A 26,014-nucleotide genomic window follows, 5' to 3' on the forward strand; every position below is an offset into this window, starting at 1 on the left:
AGTGCATACATATTATGCAAGCGCTCTTCAGGATAACAAATAAGCATTGTAGAATAAAATCAATCATTGCATCTTTCCACAAAATATAAAAATCAAATATATGACATTTCAGATACTGTAGGTGATGTTCAGAGAAGTAAACAGTATTGTTGACCTGAATGATGCCTGTTAGTTTTATGAAAGTTTGATCAGTGGCCTTTATGTTTTTTTAATGGTTGACTTACACTAACAGACAGACAGACAGTTAGATGGACTGGGACTGATCCATAGTCACTCTCCTAAATTCATCGTTGCAACAATTTTGCATTTACTATAGCAATCAACCCAGAAATACACAACATTTTCAAGCAACTCTCTCAATTTCACATGAAAATTTAACCTTAAACACCACCTGAAACATAAACTTAAATGAACCTTACTATGTCATCTTACTTGTGGTCTGCTACTCTGAGTCTCATTTTCTCTGCTTTTGTCCTCATGTCAGTCCTCTGACCTCACCAAGCAAGTATGAAGAGAAAGAAAAATTACTTTTTTTCTCAATCTGTTTTGGTGTACTTTGGATTTATACGTTTTTATGTCTTGACTTCATTTTATGGGTAGGGTGAAAAACATGTGAAGGTTTACATTCAGCTTCATGAAGATAATAATGATAAAGGACATAATCAAACACTATAGACAGATATCACACTACCTAACAAGTCAATATGAAGTGCAAAAATTTGAACTGTTGATAGAGATTATGGATAAGCAGCAGATAAGGAACACAAAGCATGTGAGACTGAATTATTTTTCTTTGTGCTTATGGGGATTTTATAGAGCCTTTCAGAGGGCAGATTACCACAATCACTGAAAATGGGATATACATGATTAAACAAACTTCTCTCAACCTCTCGCCTTGTCTGAACCTCTTACTTCTTAGGCTGGTCTTGTCTGTGGTTTTTCAATACTTTTACTGGCCATGTGCCAGTAAAATTACTGCCTGTCTGCCAGTTTTTGCCAATTTACTCATATCTTCACTCTAAGTCTGTTACACAGAGGTGAGATATCAAGACACAACACTCTCAGTGAGGCTTATACATACCAACTCTAAAATGTTTTCACTGACAGCTTAAGCCTTCTGGGATACAAATGCAACAAAGGCATTTTCAAGATACACAATACATTTTTTGCTTGTTATCAAGGACAGTGTTTAAAATCCCCCACTATCTCCTACCCACAAGCTGGCTGTTCATTATTACAGGTTGAATTAGGTTGCAGTTATGTCCTCGGTCTCTCCACCATGATACTGATTTTATGGATTTTATGACCAAAACTCTACCTTAACACCAACCAATCAACTAACCAACATATTTAAAACACAATGCTTCATTTTCTGCATCCATCTCAAAGACATACATGGAAAACACCACTGGTGACAGGACACATTTTTGTGGTGTGGTTTTATTTAAAGTAAATGTATTGTTGTTGTTACCAGCTGGGGGGACATGTCAGAGGCTGCTTTGATTGACATTAGGTGGCAGGCTGCTGGTGTTAAACCATCCAGAACAGAGACAAAGTAAACAAACTACAGTAGTAGCTACAAGTCTTGGACAGACATTTTGCCACTAACAGAGATTTTGGTCAAACCAGCATCTATCTGGACTGAAGTGACATTTATGTTAAAATGCTGTTTAGCGCCATCTAGCTGCTAACTGATGTTAGCGGGGCACATCCCCCTGTGAATGTTTGGTGGCTCGTTCAACAAGCTGTGCTTATGTTTGTAAGTTAGATAAGGAGACTTTGGTAGGAAAGCTAATGTGGGTTGTTGTTCAGAGTCTGTGGCTCTTGTGTTATGTAGCAGGATGCCATCAGGCTCAGTGTGACTGTCTGCTCTGCCTATGATTGAACAAGACCTTATTGCTTTATTCAAGATTTGATTTTCTGCATGGCAATAAAGACTCCAGCTACGTAAGCAGATGACGCAACAGTATTTAAACAAAAAATATTTAAAACTAGGGGGCATAATCATGAAATCCAAGAATTTAAAATATGAATTTCTCCCTTTTGTTTCTGAAGTGACTTACAGAGCAGATATGTATGCTGTATATGACAAAAAAATCTGTTGACAATTTAATTTCTGTTGGACTTAAACACAGTGTGATGTGAGATGGAGTAGTTCCATTAAAGCTGAATCTCAGAGGTTGATTAGAGAAAGGTCTTCACATCATGAAATATGACCTGTAAGCACCCAAGTTAAAAATCCTTTTTGATAAATTATTTTGTTTTATATTCAGCAGGTCTGAACAGCACAGGCGACGTGAAACTCATCACAATTGTACTAAGTAACATTAGAGCAGCATTTCCAATATTTCTGCCACTTTAATAAGCAACCCAAAACAGTGCGAGACAGTAGTTTGATGGCTGATAATTCTCTAGGCAGTGAACTCTCTCACAATGCTGAAATTATATAGCAGGCAAGCTGCACTTGGTAGTTGTAGCTGGTTTCAATTTGCTGTGGTGAAACATGTTCATTAAGATAAAACACTCTGGTAAAAAACAGTTTTGATGATTTGGCTGCTCTTGTTAGTGCAATATAGATGCATAATATTATATTCAGATAACACACACATGGCATGATATATGTAACTGATAATAATGCGTAGTCCCCTGGGGAGTAAATCCTGAGCACTTAGTGTTTAAAGTTGGATTGCGGCACACTTGTGCGCTGTCTTGTTCCTGAGTTGTAATTTTCTAAAGATGACATTTTTCCCTGGACCCTCTAATCAGCATTTTACCAGCTCATTTTACAAGCTCAGTAAAAAAAAAGGAAAGAAATCTTGCTTCATCCATTCAAATTGTGTCCTACCCAGTCACAGCCTGCATTCCAGCTGCCTTTTCTCACTTTATTCTGCTATGCTCCACAGGGATGCCAGTGGAATGTCGAAGCAGCTTAGGATGACAGCAATGGCGGGGTAAAGAGGAGGGTGAGATCTGTATGCGAACAGGCGGGCTTGCAGTGGGGAATGACAGCAGCAGGGATGTGATTTTTTTCTCCTTTTTCCCCCCAAATTTTGTCTTTCCTTGGACACAAAACTAACATTCCTTATTTTTTTGTGTAACCAGAGAAAAGTTGATTTTCAAGCAATGGTGGCTGCAAGAGATACTACTTTGATGGTGACTGAATATTAGACAGATGACAGTGGGACATAGTTCAGTGAAGACTAGCATATGTGTTTGCATGAGCATGTACCTGAATGTTTATGTGTGTGTCTGCATGCTATGTGTGGACTATATATATAACATTGAATTACTTGAGATGATGTATGCCATCTGGTGTTGCCGGAACATTGTATCTTCTCATGTACTCGTGCATCTCTGGGAAACTCTTCTTGACGTAGTCCTCTGCACTACTTTCTCTTACTGTGGCAAATCGAAATCCCTGAGAGGGATGGTGCAACTTCAGGAAAGAAGAAAAAACAGAGATGTTACCTTCAGAAGGCCTTCAAAAAGCATTAATATTAATTAAGATTGGTTATATTACATTTCAGTCCGTTTTTCATTTTCTTCAGTGGACATTATTGTAAGTTTTTCTTTTCTTTCTTTTCAGGAACATACTGACACTCAATATTCCTGCACTCTTGTGATTCAGAGAGCTGGTGAGTTGACGAAAAATATAATTACCTTAACCCATTTGCCCTGACAATAGGTGGTTTAATTAAAGACTACTGTATATCTGCCGACTTAAAGTTTAAAAGACTGCACTCTTCACAAGAGGGGCTCTTCTAAAATTGGGAATAAATACTTGACCTTCTGGTCTTCAGTTTTATCAAGCGAACATCAAAGACATTTTCAGAAATTACATAAAAGCAAATTAAATATCATAATCTCAAGAGAGACTAAACAAACATGTTCACAAAGGCAGACAGAAATTAAACAGTGGTGTGCCAGAAATGCATTAAACAAACACACAAATTAAACCATGTCAATATCAACTTTAAATTTGGCAAACATCAAAACCATGTTTTTAAATGAAAGAGTTTTGGTGCCCGAGAATTAAAATGTGTTTATTTTATTCTGAACTGATAAAATATTGAAAAATAGAGAGAAAAATGGAAAGTGCATGTTGTCTTTTGATGAAATTAAATTAAAACTACTTTTCAGCTCTCAGAAACTGCATTTATTCGCAGTGTCTCACTTCTCTAACGTTTATACCTTTGGGTCATGTATCCCTGACAGTTGTTCATAGGTCTTCTCCCCGACCATAACAGCAGCCAGATTAGCAGTGTAGGTGGACAGACAGAACAGACAGAAGATGGCCCAGAGATTCATCAGCAGGCGACCTGTCCAGCACTTTGGGGGCTTGATGGCCACTGTTCTCCCAAAGAGAATAGCGTAGCAAACGTTGAGCGCTGAGGAGAAGGAGAACACTCGGTCGCGGTTGCGTCCACGTGGTGTCATGCCAAACGGGCTGTGCCACTCATAAAGGGTGAGGAAGATGGCGGTGACATGGAGGGAAACGAAGATGCCAAGCCACATGGACCAGTGGAGAGGCCACATGAAGGCCCCGATGGGTGCAGCTGTGTCGCGAGTACGAACCTGGGCAGAGGGCACAGGATTGGAAAACATGTGGTGTCGTTGTCAGATTCAAGTTGTCTTACAAGTTGTTCTCATTTAGATAAAGCCTTAAAAATGGGGTGCTGACAGTTAACCTGCACTGTCTTATCCCAACGTGGCTGGGAAAATCAAGCACCAACAGTGGAAAAAAAATATCATATATCTGTTATGTATACCACTATAATACCACAGCTGTTTCAGCATTGGGTCAAGGTGTTTGGTTATTTTCTCAACATACTGTAAATTCAGAAAATAATGAAAATTACATGTAGGCCTGTTTCACCAAGTTGAACTAGAGGAAACTCAAACAGGGTCAGGAGTCTCACAAAAAGTTATGGAAGCAAGAAGGGATGCAAAGAAATAAATTGGAACCACGCAAGATGGGAAGAAGTTATAATTTCTCCATCATCCTGTACTACAAATAAATACTATATTTAATTACACCAGTTCACAAAGGGAAGCTGCAAATTCACTATGTTTACCCTATTTGGACAAAAAATTGTTTCGTAACCCAACAATGTACTGTTATCATGGCAAATCTACTGGTAAAGGTGTCGTTTGTGACACTGTTGTTCAGTCCAGGAAAAAGAAAACTCATAGATAATGGAAGAGACAGCCACTGTAAATAAAGCAGAACATCTCTTTCTGTAGGGGCATGTTAACAGGAAGACAGGACAGAGTGATTACCACGACCGCTATGCCTGTCCGCTGGTGAGACCAGGTATTGTAATTGCAGTAATAGGGTCACCTCACAAAGCTGTACAGTCATCAGTCTAACCCCATATGGGGAATTGCATTAGAATCCAATAACGTAGGGCTTGCAGTAATAAAACTCTGCCATATTGATACTGACCACCAGCATACCAAGCGGAGAGAGCTGAGGTGAGGTCAATGACAGAGAGTGGAGAAGGATGGAACAAAGAGTAACAGCAGTGAGAAATATAAGAAGTGGAAGGAAAAAAAAGAAGTGCAAGCAAAAGAGCTGTACTGACCAGAATTCCCAGGCTGGTGGAGAAGAAGGGCGAGGTGAAGTCAATGACTTGGCTTCTTGCTGAATTAATGCTAAAAGATGTTACTGCCAGATGGGCTGCGCCACTGAGCAGATCGCCCACCAATCCCGTCCAGCGACCATTCTTGAACCCCCCATACTTTCCGTCGCCAACAATATACAAGTCAAAAGTGAATCCCATGTCCTCTGCCAGCTTCTCCAGCAGGTCAATGCAGTAACCATAACAACATTTCTTCAGGTCTGTGGGAACAGATCCATTGGGTCCTGCAAGGTTCTGGAAAAGTCCCTGCAAAACCGATGATTCATTGGTGAGCGGGTCGAGGCACAACTGACCTGCGGGACACAACCCATCCCCATCCACCTCACGGGTAAATACAAATGGGTGCTCCACCAGTGTCACCACCCGCACGTGCAGCCGTGCGGATCTGCGCCAGTCACCTCCCGCTCCAGAACCCTGATGGCTTGGCCAGGCCCTCTGGTCCATCAGAACTTTCCCTCTGCGCCAGCGTCCCAGGCGGGTCCAGGTTGGCTGGCCTAGGGGGTCCAGCTGGAGGGACCAGATGTAGTGATGGGCTTCTGAGATGACATTCTGGCTGTGAGTGTCTCTGGATATGTAACCGCTCTGGCCCTCAAAGGTTGTGTTGGATAGAAATCTGAGGGGAATGAAGGGAAAGAGGAGAAAAAGAAATGACAGAAGGCAGGAGAAGGAGGAAGGCAGGGGAGGAGGGGGGTGGAAGAAGGATAGGAAGGAATGAAGACAGCAGAACAGTTGGAAAAGACTGTTTACACATAGTCTTTCTGTAATTTAAGTTAGAACACACAGTACATCTTAGGTGTTTTCTTCTGTGCAAGTGTGTACCTGGAAATAACTTGTGAAAACTGTGGACAGTAGTTTGACAGCTCCACTAAACAACAAAACAAAAATAAACCATTCGATTTATATTTCCAAAGTTGATGGATGCTGACATCTGTTGTTAGTTAATATAGTAAGGTACATGACATCTTGTATACTGCCAAAACACTACAGGGTCAAGATATCAGTATTGGTCAGACATGTCGAATCACCAAAGTCTGCGAGGGCCCAGTCTGGTAGACTGGATGGTGAACATTTGGATTCAGCCAGACTGGGTTGGAATGTTTCAGTACCATGGACAGCGCACAGTGAAGTCTGTCTCATTATCCATATGTAATGCATATGGATAATGATTATTATTAGTATCATGTACATAAGCAAAGTAAAGGTGTCATCTGGAGTTTTCTTGCAGTCTTACTCACCAAAACACATTGTATATCATCAATGCATTTCCTTCCTCATAAAACATTTCCAAAGCTGACCTCTTGAACATTTTCAAACCTGCAGTGTTAACATCCATGTTTATTTGCTTTTCTTCCCTGTTATTGGTGGTTATAGCTGCATTTCTTTGCATGTTACCACCATGTGTAGATCAGTGGAATAGTGTAAAACCATTAGCAGGAAGTTTTATTGTCTCACACACATGCATGAGAGAGCGCATTCATGTAAGTATGCATGAGATAAGAGATCGGGGCTTACTCATAAAAAACTGCTTCATTGCGCTACTAATGGTCAAAGACTCCACAGGATGAGTTTTGAGGAAAGTTTATGTTGATATCTTCGCTCTTGTTTGTTAAAAAACTAGCAGGACAAAAATGTCCAGAAGTTGTAGATGATTAGTATGTAATATAGTAATGGTGTAGTTGTGATTAGTCACAGCAAGCTCACGGAAAACACTACTACACAGGTTTAGTTGGCTAAAAGGGTATATGCTATAATAGCTGCATAATACCTCTGTGACCAACAGAGACAGAGAGGACTGTTGATACCATCAAACAGAAGCAACAGCAGATGTCTTGCTTTAGCATCTGATGTTCGAACTTTCCACGTTTCTGTCTGTCTGTTCGGACATCTTATCTGTGTTGAGATTGACAGTTGACATTTGACCTTGGAAACTCAGTTCTGCAGGTTTGTGGCAATTGAGCAAACTCAATCTGCTGATGAGGATGGTGTGAAATAGTCACAAGTGAGTAAAAGGACCTTGAGTTGAGGCAAATTCCTTGCTTAATTGGGTTTAAAAATGTACTTGTTTAGAGTTACGGAAAACTGTGGTCTTAAACAAGAAGTATTACTTGGTTAGGGTTCTTGAAATATTGTGATCATGAATTTTAAAAAGGAAAAGTTGGCTGTTGGTAGGATACAGGAAATGAAAAACAGTCTCAAAGCATCACATTTTGTTGACCCATTGATCCACCAATGGAACGGTTGACAAACTCTGCTAAACGGCATTCAATCAATGCCACCTACTGTACCTACTTCAAAGTAAAGTCCTTTTTAAGTGAAGTCTTAATCTTTTGTCTTGTACCCCTAAGCGTATGTGTTCAAGTATACAGAAAGCAAAAACTCTTTATTTTTCCTCTATCTCTCAGTCTATTAAAAAAGACAGTGAGACTGCATGTAACACAATTCAAATCATACAATCAAGTCACTGTAACTGCAAGATGCTCAGCTATGAAATACATTTTCTGCTGGCTTGCTTTTTTGTTCATTTGCCATTAAGAATATCACCTTTTCCATACACTTTTAGGATTTCTGTAGTTGGGATTTAAAAGCTTAAATGTACGATTATATTTTACTCTTGGTTAGTTTATACAAAAATCCCAATTTAATGGTGTAACACCAGCACCGAAGAGGTGTATTATCTTGGTGGCCTCAGTGGCTGTCTAGAGTGTGTGTGTGTGTGTGTGTGTGTGTGTGTGTGTGTGTGTGTGTGTGTGTGTGTGTGTGTGTGACAGCATAAGACAGACCATGGTCCAGTAATCACGCCATCTCTCTCACTGAGCCATGCTACCGGCTGTCTGAGAGTGTCAGATACCAGAGCAGATGCACACACTCACAACCACACACACACACACAAAAACACACACATGTCCATTGGACTGGATATGTTGTAAGGATGGATGTAAGAAAGAATGCAGGCATCTATTCTGTGCAGGCAGATGCACACCTCTCCGATATGCCTTCAGGAGTTAATGAAGTAAATGATGTGACCTTTTCTGAAATATCTTTTCCATGTCACCTTGCTCGCTGTAAACTTTCCCTTTTCACAACCTTGTCTACTTTTCTACATCTTTAAGAGGCGTTAAACCAACCTGACAGCTCAACTAGTCAGTCTGAAGGTCAGCGTCTTCACCGTAGCTTGTAGATGTTAAGCTACCTGGGGATTGTGTCTTTTTCCTCACACAGTGGAAGTGACATGTTCATGGAAATTCCTAACAGTGCAGAGGATACTGCATGTTGGAAGTGAAATGTCACATTTTAGTAAAAGGTCACATATTATATAGTACTGGTTTGTACTTAATGTTAAGTTAAGACATCAATAACATTTAGTGTGTTTCATTGTTTAAATCTTAAGATACAAGCAGTGTCAGATGTGCAGAGCTGTATAGGGGGTGCTGAGTTTCACAATTTTGCCTGCAGCGGGAACACTCTTCTTAGGGAGATGCTCTCTCTTGGTTGTCTCTTTTACTCAAAAGATGCTCCAATATTGCTCTCTCCCACAAGTATAACAAACATGACATGCTACGACAGACATGGGTACAAAATGTCTAAGTTGCGCAGAGAAGTGCAATGAGTGTACATGTGGATTTTCAGGCAGCAGTAAACAGAAAACACAGTGGAGTGAGACTGCTGCTGCTCCACTCACAAAATCTAAAGTCCAAGGATGCTCATTACAACTGAGGTTGATATTGATTGGCTCCCCTCATTAACGGATGACTGAATTCCTCTAATCAGACCATACTTTGCAGCAGTTGAAGTGACACACCCACCGGACTACTCTGCTTGTGATGGCTCAGGATGTTTTTGAATTCTGATGTGGTCTAAAAACTAGGACACGGATTTGCATGTTTACCTTCACAGTCTGGAAGAAGCAGTGGTGGCCATGAGGATGTCATTTCCTATTGTGTATGAATTATTATTTTACAATGAGTTACATAAAACTGAGTTTTGAACGATTCCGCTTTTCCTGACTATTAACACTACAGCAGCTCAGCAGTATATCATATAATGAAATCAAAATATTTGGTTCAGCTGAAATTCATGGTAGAAATTTTCATAATTAGAAAAAATAAAATTGCAAGCAAAATGCCTGAAACAACCAGATTTTTTTTTCAGGTTTGGAGCATAGCTCATATAGTTTGAGACCACTTATAATCTTGAAGTCATTCAGTTTAATTGCTTAAAATCAACTACCAGTGTGCAAAACTGAGAGATGCTTCCTGTTTAAAATAAACTTTAAACTCAACTAGGCACATTCAGGGCTGCAACTAATGGTTATTTTCATTATCAATTAATCTGTCAATTATTTTCTTGATTAGAGCATGAGGTGGTATCATTAAATGTCTTGTTTTGTCTGGTAAACAGTCCAAAACCTGCACATATTCAATTTACTATCATATATATATATATATATATATATATATATATATATATAATAAAGTGTAACTTTTACAATGGTTTGCTCAGATTTAACCTTAACCTTACTAAGTTGGGTACCGGCAGACCCCAGAGGTTCACTTTTTGTCATATCTCACAGGTGCTTTATTCTATCATTCCAGTGTTTCATGACTTTCATGACTGTCAATTAATTTGTTCCTACTGATTTCATATCATTATTTTCTGTTTCTGTTTTAATTAGTGCTTTTTAAAAATACCAATGAATTGGGGTAATGGGGGTCCCCAGTCAAAAGCACCCAATTCTGCCTATGCAGTTTTAATAGATGAAACTATTTATTGAGTTCATGTTTGCCATGGATCCTAATTTATAGTATCACACACTATCAGGGGGGTGGGGACACTCTGTCAGTCATTTTGAAGGCTTTGTAGAAAGATTGTGCTTATAAAAGCTGCAATTTGTATTAGACAAAAGTAAATATTTTTGTTTTACACAATATGCAAATTAACTGTAACTTTCCTAAAATAGTAAAAATAATAATCTTTTTTTTCCAGATGAAATTAAATACGTAACTAATAATGTTTTGAGAAGAAATAAGTTAACATAGAAGATAACATTTTGCTATGATGGTTGTTTCTTATAGTATTCTATTCTTTAGGACCCCTGTCGGTAGTCCTTGTATGTTAAATATGTTGGTAGATTGAGGGTTAAAAGAATGCTTCAAGCTCGAACGACAAAAAGCTTTTGTCCTGGAAGCTGATGGCTAGACAGGTGCATTTTGGATACATCAGGTCTTTTCAGGGTCGCTGACTGACAAGCAAGACATTGGCTTCCTGTTCATCTGCTACAGCACCTCCTACGCTCTACATAAAAACCATGGTTTCACTTTTTATACAGTGCAACATGATTCATCTAAGCAGAAGAGACTTGATGGTATTTCAAGCTGAAGAGTGACGTCTGGATGAATCACATCCATTACACACCAACACTAACTCAATGTCATGTCCGCCCCATGTTCGCACCTCCTGAATCCCCTAAAAGATTTTGAGCATAATGTAGGCTATAATCACAAAGTCGTGTTTGTGTTCACATCACTGGCCATACCAGAGAGTGAAGTGAGTAAAACGGCAATCTGAATGGAAAGGGATGGCAATGCACTTAAATTTTCTTATCATATTATTTCATCAACAGTGTTAAAGATGTTTTAATGTTGGTATCAAAACATCTTGTTCTTAATACCAAAAGATACAGAAGTAAGCAAACTCAGCTGCCTTTTTAGCAGCATAAAAGCATCTGCCAAGAGCATTTCTCCCTGTTAAACCAATCCTTCCCTGCAGCAAACAGGAAAGTTACTTACATCGGTTCAGGGAGTACAACCCTCAGAGGGGGCATTTATTATGTAGTATTTTCTATCTTTATAGCACAGCCGGCTGGCATGTTAAGGATACTATACTTGGCTTTGGTGGGCATGCATCACTTTAAAACAATATCTTTCAAAAAGGATTGTCTCTGGTGGGAGAAAAAATGAAATGAGTAAAGATAACCTGCTGAGATTTGTCCTGGCTATATCTTATCTGTTAATCCAGGACTTTTGCCCCCTGTAGTTTATCTTTGTATCTGCATCCTCAGGGGTTATATACAGCATTTATTTCAGTACTTATGTGAAAATCTCTTTCTCCTGAACCACTGTCTTTCTTCTTTCTTTCTCTTCCCCTGTTTTGTTATCACATCTTTTGCCACCTACCTAGTAGCTCTCCTCCATCACCTTTTCAGACTGGTGGGCAAACCTTATCAATCCCTCTCACTGGTTTATACACTGTATAAATACAGGTAATTTGGAACACCATGTTACTCTTTACACTTTAATACAAGCAACACTGATCCTGAACCACAAATTTAATGAAATGGACATATTTCAATCCATGCTGGACCTTCATCAGGTCAAAATGTTTAAAAAACAGTTACCACCCCCATACATATACCAGAAACTGTCCCCCAAGAAAAATGACAGTCGTTTCAGCAAGTACGCAAGGAAAACAAGCGAGGAGAAAAGAGACGAGGAAATTTGTTTTAAGAGACATGAGACGTCCTCTCCTATGAAGCGTCACGTGAAGCGACGTCCGTTTCTAATGATGGCGACAGCTGATCACAGCTGGATCAGCTGTCAGTCGGCTGTAACAGCTGTAGAAACTTCTGATGGAGTTTGTGTCTGCACACATGTGCACTGTGCTAATACTAATAAAGGTTTACAGTTATCACTGCTAGAGCTGTTTCCTCTCTGCAGGCTGTTACCTGTTTAACAAAAACCTAAATAAAAACCTGCATTCTGCATTTATACTGTGTCCTGCTCAGAGGCACAGGAACCATTTCTACTCGCAGAATGCGTTTATACTATTTATTGATTCTTTGCATCTGTATTTTTAGATAACCCTGATAGTGAATTCATCATTCAATAACCCAGAATATGATCAGGGTGTCTTCTGAACACTGGAAAATATGTATTTGGCTAAATGTTTCAGGGCAAATGGAAATGATTTAACTCAAACCCGACGCTCAGGAATTTTCAGCCTCACATGTGACTGAATGGAAATGACGATAAATGATGTAAAATATAGATGTGTTTAACTGTTATTATGGATAACATTAAAGTCAGGAAGAGTCTGTCTGTCAGCAGGAAACAGTTTAATGGAGGTAATAACATCATGAAAAAAAATCTTTCTTATAAATGAAGAAAGTTGTTTATGGCTCTTTTGTTGATCAGACCGACAATTAACAGATTTTTAACTATGATGAATCAGAAAACAGATAAAACATAAAATTTGGGAATGATACACTTAATTTTAATCTGTAATCTGTCTCCACTTCAGTATGAAACTGCAGTGATGTATCAGATCAGTCTGATCAGCTGCAGCGTCCAATCAATAACTGATATCCAATAAGGGGGCGACTTCCGTGAAGGCTGCTTTCGTGTTTCCTCGCTCCTTGCTGATTGCTCCTCGGAGCAGCAGAGACTTGGGACGCCTGTCAAAATGGCACATCAGGAACAACTTCCGGTTCAGGCGAGGAGCGAGGAGCGAGGAGACATAAATTAAGAGACTTGAGATGTACCCAATGTCTGTATAGGGAGGAGGACAGGGTGATTGGATAAGTCAACAAAGCATCAGACTTTAGCACTTAACAATGTTCTTATTTAACCCAAACCACAATCTTTCCCTAAACCTAACCAAGTCATTTTTGTGCAGAAACCTAACCAACCTTGACAAGTGTGTTGTCACAACATAAAACATATTTATTTTTCAATAGTGATTTGTAACAGTTTTAAAAGGCACAGACAAATTATATCCTCCTACCGATAACTGCTGATAGGGGTGTCAGATCAGAAAACACCTATGTATAGGGTGACCATATGAGAATGGGTGAAATACGGGATAGGGGAGGTGGGGGTGGGCTTGGTCACATGACCACAGGGACCGTGGTCTCCAGTAGATTCCATTCAGGGGCGAATTCATAAAAGGATTGCATGGCTTTTGTGGGCGCTAAACCTGTGCAAATGAGACAAAAAGAAACCGTGTAAGTCACAAAGCACCTGCAAAGAGTGAAATGCATCCCGAACTGTGCTGCCAAGCAAATAGTGTCTTGTGCTCCTTTTGCTATTTGCACGTATATAAATGAGGTAATATGCATATATGTGCAAAATTAGCTCCTTCCTATGCAAATGAGCCTCACTGAAAAACAATCCAATTCGCAAAGACCAGTTCTATAGCCACACGCAGTTAGAGTGAAATGATTAGCTTCTTCAGAGAGTTGATGGTAAGTGAAGCGCACTCACTCACTCAATCCTCTCTCTCTCTTCAAATCTTCAGGCTTGTGTGGCACTGAATGATATTGAATTGATACTGAATGATATCAAGGGGGAAATCTTCAGTCAGGGGGGGGAGGGGGATCAAGTTAGTATGGGGTTTTAGGCTTATCTCGGACTTTCAGCTACTTCAAAATAAAAATGTTCTGACAGTGCTGATGGAGCTCAGGATTCATCCATACAGTAAAGGGCTGCTCCATTACACACGATTCCACTGTATAAACCCGGAATCTGTGTGTAACAGCTGACCTGCGTAGATGTGTAGCAGAATATGGAACATTAATTACTGTCAGATCCTGACTGATCCGGTGTTAATGAAGTTTCTGCTGCTGTGCTGCGCGCATAAATGCGCACAGCCTCTTTCTCAGTTTTGAGATGCACTTATTGTTTCAACTGCTGTGTGATGCTGCAGCCAACTGTGAAAAACAGCCAGCTGTGGGCAACAAACAGAACATCAGTACTGATGTTTCTGTGAAATCCCAGATACATTCAGTGACATCTGAACAACATTATTGTAAGATTCATATATTAATCTAACAAGTTTTACACTTGCCTGTGTCACATTAATAGCTGACATTTCAGTAGATTATGTTATAGATGCGAAATACTAGAGAAGTAAAAGAAGCAAAACACGTTGGTTTGTGTTGCGGAGAGCTCTGTATGTGTGCATCACCGCTAATTAAAGATGCGCAATTTGAGGCTTTTGAGCTCTCAGCAGTTTTCATTATAGACCAATGTGTGTGCTGAAATGTGCCTGAAAGCCTGAAACACTGGAAACAGCTCCACTCACTCAATCAGACGCAAAACAAGGGCAAATTGCACTCAGCTGCAAAATTTAATGGGTCTGTTTGCGCTTTTTATTATTAAAAGTATTATTTTTGTTCATGAAGTCAACTGTCTGTCATTAGGAAAAAGAAACACAATGACTGAGTTGTATGTAACAGTGTGTAAATCATTATCCGTTACATAAAACTCATTTTATTTTATTCATTTCATCAGAGTGGTGCCTAATCACATCTGTCTACGTGACGCACATGTCAGATCACTCCTTCTCTGTGGCTGCCTGCAGCTACACTAGTCAAAACTCGGGTTTAGTCTAATTTTCGGGACAAACAGGACAGGATTCAGGATTCAGTACAACTGCTCGTTATTTGGGACTGTCCTGAATTTTTCAGGATGTCAGGTCACCTTACCTATGTGTGTCATTCTGGAATGCAAGGACCAACAACATATTTAGACATTTGTTCTGAAGAACCTGTTGACATACCAATAGACTGAAAGATGAGTTGGATGGTATACCACACCCATTAATGTTCTTTATGCTTTTTACATTATATACATAAGTGGAGTGACCATGGAGGCAGAATGGGCGACCACCCTAGGGCCCATGCTCAGTAGAGGCCCTGCTGGGGAAATAACGCGCGACCCAACTGGAAATGGTAGAGCTTAACTCTCTATGGTAGTTCTCATCACTGAGGATGTAACTTAATCCCCCCTCCGACCACAATGTGGGCTGTAATGGCAGAGTAGCGCTGCCTGTATTTCTGCTCGTTGATTCAGCAGGAAGTGGAGTCTGCAGAAGCAGCAATACAAAGTTTATGACTAACTTCCCTGAAAACTTAAGCCAAAATATGAGATTTCTTTGTCTTTTTAATGTTTGCAGTGAATGAGACTCGTAGGACGAAGTTTCAGCCATCTGAGGTGCATTAAGAGCTATTTGTGTTTGTGCATGGATGCCAGACTATCCAACCTCAACTTGCTGTGTGTTGAGCATTGACGAAGACAAAGTGGTTGGCAGGTTTGTCACCATGAAGGAGAAGGGGTTTTAAAAGGGACTTTGATATATACAAAGTTCGTTAACCTGTTCGGATTATTTTGTTCTATGGAGGATGGTGGAATACACAAATGGACTACACTAGACTACAGCAGGCTGAACAGGGACAACAACTGGGGAGTGAAACATCCATAATTAGTCTTTATTAACTTAAATTTTGGTTATTTAGAAATCAGTCAGAATGTTAGATTAATGTGTTTAACTCCATGCGTACCACATCTCAGCACTTGTCTGTGTCACTGCCTGTGGTGTTGTAGACTGTACTTTGTATTTGAATAGGCCTCATAGTGATGTAGACTAGGGGTGTTGCGATATACCGGTATTGACGACCGTGGCATTTGAAAAATGAAATACTGATATCACGTTAATAATACACATATGATAATATCGTGTAAATAATCCAGTGCCTCTTAAAACCCCTTAACGCTCTGACAGCCTTTAAGTGGGTACTCATGTGACAAATCTTTGGAAAACTAAGATTCTTGTGATCTGATTGATGCAAACCATTTCAAGATACAATCACAACAGCAGATACAATCAATGCCCCTGTCAGACCACCAACAAACAAACAAATAATTACAAAATTCACGCTACTCACCTATTAAGACTCATATTACTCTGCTGATTGATACAACTCCAACAAAAAAGGTCTTGTTACAATTTTGCAAAGGTGAGGTTGATCCAATCCAGGAAAATATTTAGTCCAAAACACATTATTACATTAATAAATATCCACGAACGGCTGCTGCATCATTTTTAGCTGGCAGATAAACATTACCCACATCTATCAAAATGGCAGCTGCGCTCTGACCTTAATTGAAACCTCACTTGACCCAGTAGGAGCCTCCATGTCCTGTTCATAGCCTACAATAGCCAATGAGAGTCTGTGTTGAAAGGAGGTGCCCGCCCCTCATTTTTTGTGTAAAGACAAAGCCAATAGGAATAGAGTCTGCTGATGACTGGCACCTCAAATAGCCAATGAAATTCCAAAAATGACCATATGCTGCTTTGTTGCTCACAACATAGAAGTTTTAAATATAAATTTTGCTGTGATTTACTTTTTATATGGACTGTTTTTCCACCATAGCACTTGTTTTTTCACCTTTTTATATGCACATAGATTAGTTTCAACAGGGGAACAAAGCACTATAATGTGTTTATGATCTTTTTTTGAAAGACACCAAGACATACCCTTATAAAAACGTGTAAAATATTCATTTTCTGTAGTATTGTTATTAAATGTGAACTTGGACAAGGGATAAGGCTCCATGCTGTGGTCCCATTGTGTTTTCCAGCTAACAAGTCACAGCTATAGGTCATCTGCAGGCATCTGTTTGGAAAAAAAAGTATCTGGGCAGAAATAAAAACCTTATACTTCAGTGTGTTCAAACTTCTTTCAAACTATGTACAGTTATGGTCACCAACTCTCTCTCCACCTCCCTAAACTTGCATTTTGAGTGTAATTCATTTGCCAGAAAAGAGTCAAACCACACAATAAACAAAGTTAAAGATGATTTGACTGATAGCATTTTTTAAAATTTTCTACAGATATCATGATAATATTGTTATCATGAATTCTTTTGGCCACAATAATCATGTTGTGAAAATCTGATATTGTCACGCCCTAATGTAGACCACTGTGTCTAATTTTTGTTTATGTTATTCCCGTGTAAGAAAGACATGGCGCTGAGACAGTGCACCTGGCCTGTCGATGTCTATCTGCTGTGGTGTTGAACCGTTCGTTAATTGATGCATGCAGAGCGCCGCATGTTGTCCTTGGTGCTGAAACATCTGAACACGACTGGCAACCTATTTTCTTTTTTTTTGTTCTTCAGAACAAGCTTGTCTGACAAAGTGGCTTCACTGTGTGTATCTTAAACATAGGCTTGCTTAGCCCAATAAGTGATGATTTGTGTTTATAGATAGGATAGGATAGGATAGGATAAGATAGGATATATCAGCGATTTTACAATTGTGAATATTAAAATGACTTTATCAGAAGGGCCCCTTGAGAATGCTCTGCCCCTGTGTACTGAGAGTCTAGCTCCGCCCCTGATTATATAGGATGACTGCAATTTGGAGATTACTTGGACTCACCACTTTGGGTTTGAAATAAGTTTAGTATAAGCAGTTATCCACTTAAGAATGAAAAAGACTAATGAATACAATTAATCACTATGAAACAAAGGCAGTATAGCAAATTACTGCTCACTAAGCAACTCCAATAGCGATTGTCCAATCATAGCTTTGCAATTGGAACAAAGCGCTCAGCACCAAGCCTTTTGTCTTATAATGTTAAAAGTGAAACAAACCATTTGAAAATATATAATAAGAATGCCTGAATGTATAACCTCTATCTTGCTAGTCCAAGTACTGTATGTAAACTAAGCAGTTTATGTTAAAATGAAATAACCGAAATATGTGATGTTACATTTTTCCATAATACTGAGAATAACTAAGTCTATACTGCAACACAAGAACAATGCTGTTTCTTTATTCCCATGTCTTCTACAGGGATTATCAACTGATGAGAATTTTTCTTTTTCACCTTGGACTCCGCTTTAGCCTCAGTCTTTTAGCATATTATATAATACAGTATCTTGTGGGCAGGTGGAAATTTTGGTGAAATAGTGGTGCTAGAGGAAAGAATTCATAGACACCAATTGGGCTCAGCCTCTGGAGATCATATATTTCCAACCAGCCTACAAGAGTTTTATATTCATTGTGTAAAACAGATTTTGATATTTCTCTTGAGAATTTTTCCCTGATGGCTTCAAATTAGCAGTATAATTGTAATTTCTAGGAGACAAGATTGAGATGAAAAGAGTCTTTGCACACAGAGTTCCTATCCAAGTGTGGCATCACTGTGCTGCTCTGTGTCCCGTATACTCCAGTGTCCCTTTTGGGCTTTTTCCTCACTGTAATGCTAAGTGATGTGTCTTGAAAGAATTTTCCCACAGGACAAAGTGAATGAATGTCCAAGCGTACAGCTCTTAGAGTGCTCAGCAAATGGAACCCAGTGGTAAAAAGAAAGAAAAGATCTGTGATGTGACCACTGGGATGAAGACTTTATCCACGGTATAGCCCGACCCTTCCTGATCTTTCTTGGATCAAAGCCTGAGAAAGCGTGTGGAGAGAGATGGGAATGAAAGTAATAATGAATAAATCAACTATAGAGCCAAGAAGAGTAGCCAGCGGTAACTGATTAACTCTATTTGAAATAAAGAATTATTAATCATCTGATTTCATAATGGAATCAGTTCAGTCTCTACATTATTAGATTATTTTGTTTCATTTTCCATCTATACATTATTTATGTCTTTATATTTAGCCTGTAATAATTCTAAACAGGCAGAATATGCTTAATCTTGAGACATTTAAAATTTTCCTCAGCTGTACAAATTGGCAAGATTCCCTAAGAATCATTTACTATTGGGAATTGAAAAAGAAAGATTTCCACAGAGACAGTTGTACACCCCAGCCAAACCTTACACCACATCTGGCTGATTAGCTCCCATCCTTTTACCAGTTTAGAGTTCTGTGCCTTCTTGCATACATACATGCACACTGCATATCACACTTAGCCTACTGTATATCATTACCAAATGTTTCAATTATAAAAATGGTCACACTTTCGTCATATAAAAAGTGGAATAAATTTAGAGACATATTTAATAGTATTAAAGCTGCACATGTTTTCATACTGGCAGTTTAAAACTAAAACTACAAAACTATAGTTTTGAAAAAGAAAACAATTAGATAACAGAACAAAACAGGTACAGTACTATTGGTGAGTTCAACTTTTGCAGTGAGCTTCTATACATTATTGTTCTGAAGGCTGTTTATATCTCACTCCTAAATTATGATTTGTCTCTTACTGTATGCAGAACAACACCACCAAACACTGGAACCAGCAGCACCAGTTTTGGAAATAGAGCAAACATTTATTGTGTTAATTAGGAGGATTCTCATGCTTTTCTTTGTGAGTAAGTCTCACACACAACCTGGCACTCTGATTTCACCTCATATCACTGTTCGAAATTTCTCAGTCACCCCCTCGGCTATTACATACCCACCATCCCTATGTAAGCCCTCACATAGCCTGGAGGAGAACATCTGGGTAAACGTCTGGCCAAATGTTATTGTATGCATGGTTTTGCTCTTCAGTTTGCCACTATCTTGACGCACTTGTGATTTGGATTCTCTTATCCATTTCTGTGGACCCAAGATTTACAGCATAATCTTGATTGCTTTTTACTTTTTTCTCCTCTTTCATTGTTTGAGAGAGGGATTCTTCCTATATCCAATGGACTGCACTCTTAAATGTTTTTGCTCCTTAAATATTTGATTTTGTTAATGTGTTACACAATTCCAACCCTTAATTGCTACAAAGTCTGCACTTTTCACATCCTGCTAACAACATATGGCTCTTCCTCTCTTGCTTGGACACACTAGAAGTAGTCTAGCATCCAGCCGATGGTTTCTACAATGCATCACCTGCCATGACCCTCCACAACACTACAGTTGTCTGATGACAAACACCTCTATATGTCATCAGCTACTCCCCCGTGTGACTGGTTGATTGCTTTGGCAGCGACTCTACTGCAACCGTAAGTCCGTAATCACCATGCAGTAAATTCCCTGAAGGGTTTCAATGTCCAGCTTGAGAACCACCACAGCCTCTCTGCTGCTCATCTGTCACATAGTTTCTGGCTTCAACACTATTGTGGTGTCAACAGTTCCCTTCAGGTCAGCTCATCCACCGAGCACCTGATATAACAACTCCACGATGCAAAACCAAAGGCAGTCCCCTCACTGCAAAAGAAATCTCTAAAATGACTGAAAATGGCTGCAGGTTTAATACTGTGAAGGGTGTAAAACAGAGGTTCCCAACCTGGGGGTTTTATTCACATGCTCATACAGTAAGTGCAGTGAAATTAAATAGCTGCAATAAAGAATAATAATTACCATATGAGTAAAAATAGGAATTAGAAAAATATATATAAAGGATAAAAATTCAAAGATAGAATAATTAGAAATATATGTTATATAAGTATAAAATGCTGAAGTTATATTAGCCCAGTTCGTAGGTGGGTTGTGCAATATAAAAAATGTGAAATGTACATACGTAAGTGTACTTGTACACACTCAAGTGCAAATGAGCAGGGTGGTGCAAAGGATTCACAGGGGAGAACTACTAGAAGAGGCAGAGGATATATAAAATAAACTGATGAATATACATTGTTGTTGTTTTGTTGTTTTGTTTTCAGGGCTCAGAAGCCAAAAAGTTTGGGAACCACTGGTGTAAGACAAGGACTACAAGCTCTCAACAGAAAAGTTTGAATGTTTATCATAACTTAACAACTTGCTTTACAATGTAACACCACTAGGAGGAGGTCAAAGGGGGACTTAAAAAAATATTTTAAATCTTAAAAAAATTATATTTTCACTTCTATGGAGGCTTCAAGTAGTGTTAACTTTGATCTCAGTCTTTTTATTTATCTACTCTTGTGAGACTGCTTTCATTTATTTTCTTGCACAATAAGTTTTAAAAAACTTTTTGAATAAAGGTTGATTTTCACTAAAGAGGAGAGAGGTATAAACTTACATCAGCTTAATCTTGGTAAGACTTTGTTAACAAGACCTGCAAAAGAGAATTTCAGGACCGCAGATACAACAGGCACTGCAATAGAAGTCTGAGCTTGAGGTTGGTTGATCAATGATTCTCTAATTGTGGTGTCTAATTAGTTCAGTGATTTTCTTTGTTGGAGCCACACTGTGCCACCCTGGCAGTTTGCTGGTAACAGGTGGAGAGTTTGAAGTCAATCTAGGTTAACTCACTCGAGTCGTGCACACCGCCTAAACCCACCCTCCCACCAGAGCACCCCAGAGCGCCCTACAGTCATGTTCCACCAGAACATGACTGTAGGGCACTGATATAAAGTGTACTGAACAATGGCAACCTACTCTTGCTGCTAACCTTTTTAGCTTGATTTCATTGTTTGGAGGCAAACATCTTCTATTTGTCAGCTCCTCCTTTCAGCATCTGCTACTCTTTTCACACGACCAGTGGCTCTTTTGACTAACAACTTGTTAAATATCAAATCTTCCCTATGCTACTTTAGGTTTTCAGAATGAAATCCCTCTATCTTTAATATAAACACTAACTTGTACTATATTTCTTAGCTTATTTTTTTTATGTACGTTAACATACCTTTATTCGGTATTACAACAGACATACGACAAATGTTTGTTGTGCCAAATGTTGTCAGTTGTCTGCATTTAAAATATGTTCAATTATCTTACACCACCCTTTTTAAAAAAAAATTGTTGTAAGTTATGTTAACACTCTTATATTATACAACTTTTTTTTAACAAACTGAATTGAAACAGGTGAACTAACATCACTAGTGTGTATTTAAATAAAAACAGGGCCTTAAGATTAATTATTATAAAATAAAAAATAAATATATCCTAAGGGGCCTGAAGGTATTTGTAATCTCTCCAAAATGTCATCATTTGCATCAACTTGCATCCACCTCATTCTCATCCACAGATCCCCAGTTGAACTCAGACTTAATAAAAATAGCATTATTATTGAATAATATAAAACTTTGATGTAGCAAAGCAGTTCACCTGGGTCTAAATGTCCAACAGCCCTGAAGCAAAATAAGTGAAAATTGGTTTCAAAATATATATAGTCTGACTTTCAGGAACTTTGCTGTACAAATAATCACATCTTTCCTTTGCAGAACTGGAGGACAGTCAGCTTCAACCTTTTGCCACACCCTCAGCTCATTTACATATCTTACTGTCCCTCAAGCCATCTACAGCCCCTCTGTCATCATGTGGAATATTATGACTGATGAATGAAACAGTCAATATGTTATGAATATTATTTTTTATATTTTATATATATTATATTTTGTGAATATTTAGCACTTTGTCCATACTGCTTGTTGACTAATGGCATGTGTTTAGTAGAAAACAACGCAGAGTCATCAATTGGTTACCAGCACATGACAAATTATCTTGAGTATGTATGTAAGGAGGAAAACTATGAGACAACCAAAAATAGGACAACAAAAGAAACACAAACTCTGAAAGCTTTACAGCTCCTAATACCCACGGGTGGTGCTGCCTTGAAAATTCATAGAGATCATACATTGTGATGTAAGTGAAAAAATATGCATTAAAGATTTTAAAAAGAAAATCAAACCAAAAACATTGTTAGATATGTGCACAAATATATCTCATACAATGAGGAACTAAAGTTAATGGTAATAGATGATGACTGTGACCCTGATTCAATTTATTGCCAATCTTTATAACCTAGAGAGACATATGGAAATTGGAAAAAGAACAATAAGTCAACATCTATTAATCCTTGTAGTGTGAATACGATCGGACAGTCTAAACAGTTCCCCCACTTCACAAAAAGTGAATTACAAAAAAAAGGAACATTTCTGGGAGAAAGCAGCCTTCCTTATCTTGCAGGTTACATACAAACATACATCCTTTCCTCTTCCACTTCTTCCCCAGTTGGTTATATCATATATTGCTATCTAATACCTCCAGATTTCCCTGAGCCAGGCATATGGCTGACTCTTCCAAATCCCCTGTGTGTGTAACAGCTTGGATTAGACCAAGTCTCCAACATGGGAAACTAAACCTCCTCAGGTAAATCCCCTGGCTTCACAGGGTCAACAACAGGGCTCTAATAAATTTGGTAAACGGTGCTGTGACTCCTGTTCTTTGTTCTGTGATATGTAAAACGCTGACTGACTGATCAACAATTCATAAGCCGCTTAAAATAAACCGAAGGAATGTAAACAAAATCAGAAATCTCCTCCAGCTCCCCCAAGTTCACTATGTTTAAATAATTCTCTTCCTGGGACGACCACTCTGCTGATTCAGGTGTTTTGAGGAGAATCTCAGTAGGAAAGGTCAGACTCTAATTGTAATGCAGTGGTGTGTGATCACACACTCTTCATCACTCATATCTCAGCAGTATAGAGTAGCCCAGCTGCAGATTACAGCGCTGCTGCTGAATGCAATTCCTCACATGTCATCATTTTACCACAATGCTGCAGTTATGGATTGTATACAGTGCGCCTATGCAGATGTGTATGAATAATGTGTTTCTGTGGTGAATTCCAGTCTTTTCAGCTGAAATGTGACAAAACACCTGCATAATGCGAGAAGCAGTTTCTTCAACAACAAAAGGATTACATGGAGGAGACAAAGTAGAAACAGGAAGCATATTGACAGTGGAAAGTGACAGCGTGAGGGGTGGAAAGTAGGATGGGAGCTGTTTGGTGGAGATGACGAAAGTTCAGTTCACAGCTTATTACAATAAGAGTTAAGTTTTGTTTTTTTAATTCAATAATGACCATAATGCAGATCAGAATTTTTTTTCACCTTAATAAAGCCTATACAAGTGTGTTAGTATGTTTTAGCACCATATCTATGTGTGGCTATCTATGTGTGGTAGAATTTTTTATTTTTTTTTTAGCATTTTTCAGCTCATTGTTTTGGTTTTCCGACCTGAAACTTTGCTGTTTTGCTTAAGTCTCATCAGTATCATTTTCATTAGGCAGCTATTTTTAGTGAAAAACCTCTAAAAACCCAGTGTACGCTTCCTGGCCAGCACTGAATGGCAAATAGATGTCAGCAACCAGCTGGCGAAAATAGTTTAGCACTTAGATGCTAAAGAGCAAGACATTCTCATCAGGAGTCAGTGGAACCCAAAACAGAGCTAAGAGAGTGGATATTGGACCTACATTCCACATGTCCAGAAACACAACTCCAAATGAATGATAATGTTGCAACGTACCTGCTGGATGTATAAATAGGCAGCAGTCGCTAACAAGCAAGTGGGTAGCTCCTGGTTTGAAAAGTGAAGCCAATGTGGAAGTGCCTTAAACCTGCATTCTCTGTAATGGCCAGCAGGGGGCGACTCCACTGGCTGCAAAAAGAAGTCCGATTGTATGGAAGTCTATGAGAAAATGACCCTACTTCTCACTTGATTTATGATCCCAGTAAACACTTTCCTAATGAGTTTATGGTCTCAATCACTAGTATTAAGTCTTCTTCAATGCATCATGATGTTCATTTTGTAAATTATGGCCCCATTTAGAGTAAAATAGATGATTAAGCAGCATATGCTTTAGGGTAGGGCTACGTTGTGATTGACAAGTCAGCACCACAGCGACAACATTGATTACGTAACGTAACCATGGCCCCAGATTCACTGAGTACAGGTGTAGCTGCTGCTATTTCACAGTGTGTTTTTAGTTCATGAAAGTCAATTGTAACATTTTGGTCACCTTAAAAAATCTTGTCCAGCATTTGGTTGTGATAACAGACCCTCTAAGGAGTCGGATGTTCAGTTTTTTTGGTGAGCACATTTTGTTTTAATGGTATTAGGCCTGTTTTGCGCTAGCCGAAATTAGCATTACCATTAGCGTTAACACGGTTAACCATAGGTTGTAAATGCACCATGCTAACCAAGCTAGCAGCTAGCGCTATGGTCAGCTCCACCCTCTCATCCAAATATGGTCACTTCTGGCTCCAGTTCACAAACCAGTGGGTGACATCATGGTGACTATGTCCATATTTTTTACAGTCTATGCTAACAAGTTAAAAGATATGTCCGTGTTGTGTTCACTGCTTATTCCCACTGCCCCAAGTGGCCAAAAAAATCAGATATTGCAGGTTTACATGATCATTGTGTGGTGATGGAGTGCAGAATTTTCCAATCAATCTCCATGTAAATTGCGTTACCCAGTCGGAATAATGTAACACTGACAAAAATAAATGTGGACATAATGTTCACTGTGACTGAAACAGGTATGTTTCAAGAAAGTGAAATAGAAATAGATTTTCAAATTGTAGAGAAATTAATGCAAAACAAAAGATGCCTGGAGCACAGAAAAATGAATTCATATTTCTAATACAACAGCATGATATGTGTGCTTTGTAGAAAATGGGCAAAAAAACAGGTAAAACCTCTCCTTTAAACTTAACCATAATCTTGTCAGTGTCTTTTTCTATCACTGTGTTATATTACCAAATCTACCAAATCTTCACTTTAATGTGTTCAATATGCTAACACAATATGCTAATGTGTTAGCATATTGAAGATAATCAACATTATTGTGTTCTTCTGTTTGTGATTTGCGGTCACTGTATGACATTTTGTGAGAATGAGTGGGTGTAATAATCACTGAGGTATCCACATGATTTCC

General features: G+C 38.8%; 1 protein-coding gene across 1 annotated transcript in view; it reads right to left on the reverse strand.

Moving 5' to 3' along the window:
- grin3a (glutamate receptor, ionotropic, N-methyl-D-aspartate 3A) overlaps positions 1 to 26,014 on the reverse strand; it is a 54,892-nt gene that overhangs the window by 16,103 nt on the left and 12,775 nt on the right. Inside the window, exons 3-5 of the mRNA XM_067574801.1 lie at positions 5,586 to 6,255; positions 4,192 to 4,575; positions 3,291 to 3,436 (exon numbers count right to left, since the gene is read on the reverse strand). Of these exons, the coding sequence (XP_067430902.1) occupies positions 3,291 to 3,436; positions 4,192 to 4,575; positions 5,586 to 6,255 (1,200 nt within the window). The remainder of the gene's footprint in view (positions 1 to 3,290; positions 3,437 to 4,191; positions 4,576 to 5,585; positions 6,256 to 26,014) is intronic.

The sequence above is a fragment of the Thunnus thynnus genome, chromosome 19, assembly GCF_963924715.1.
Source record: "Thunnus thynnus chromosome 19, fThuThy2.1, whole genome shotgun sequence".
NCBI classification, from domain to species: domain Eukaryota; kingdom Metazoa; phylum Chordata; class Actinopteri; order Scombriformes; family Scombridae; genus Thunnus; species Thunnus thynnus.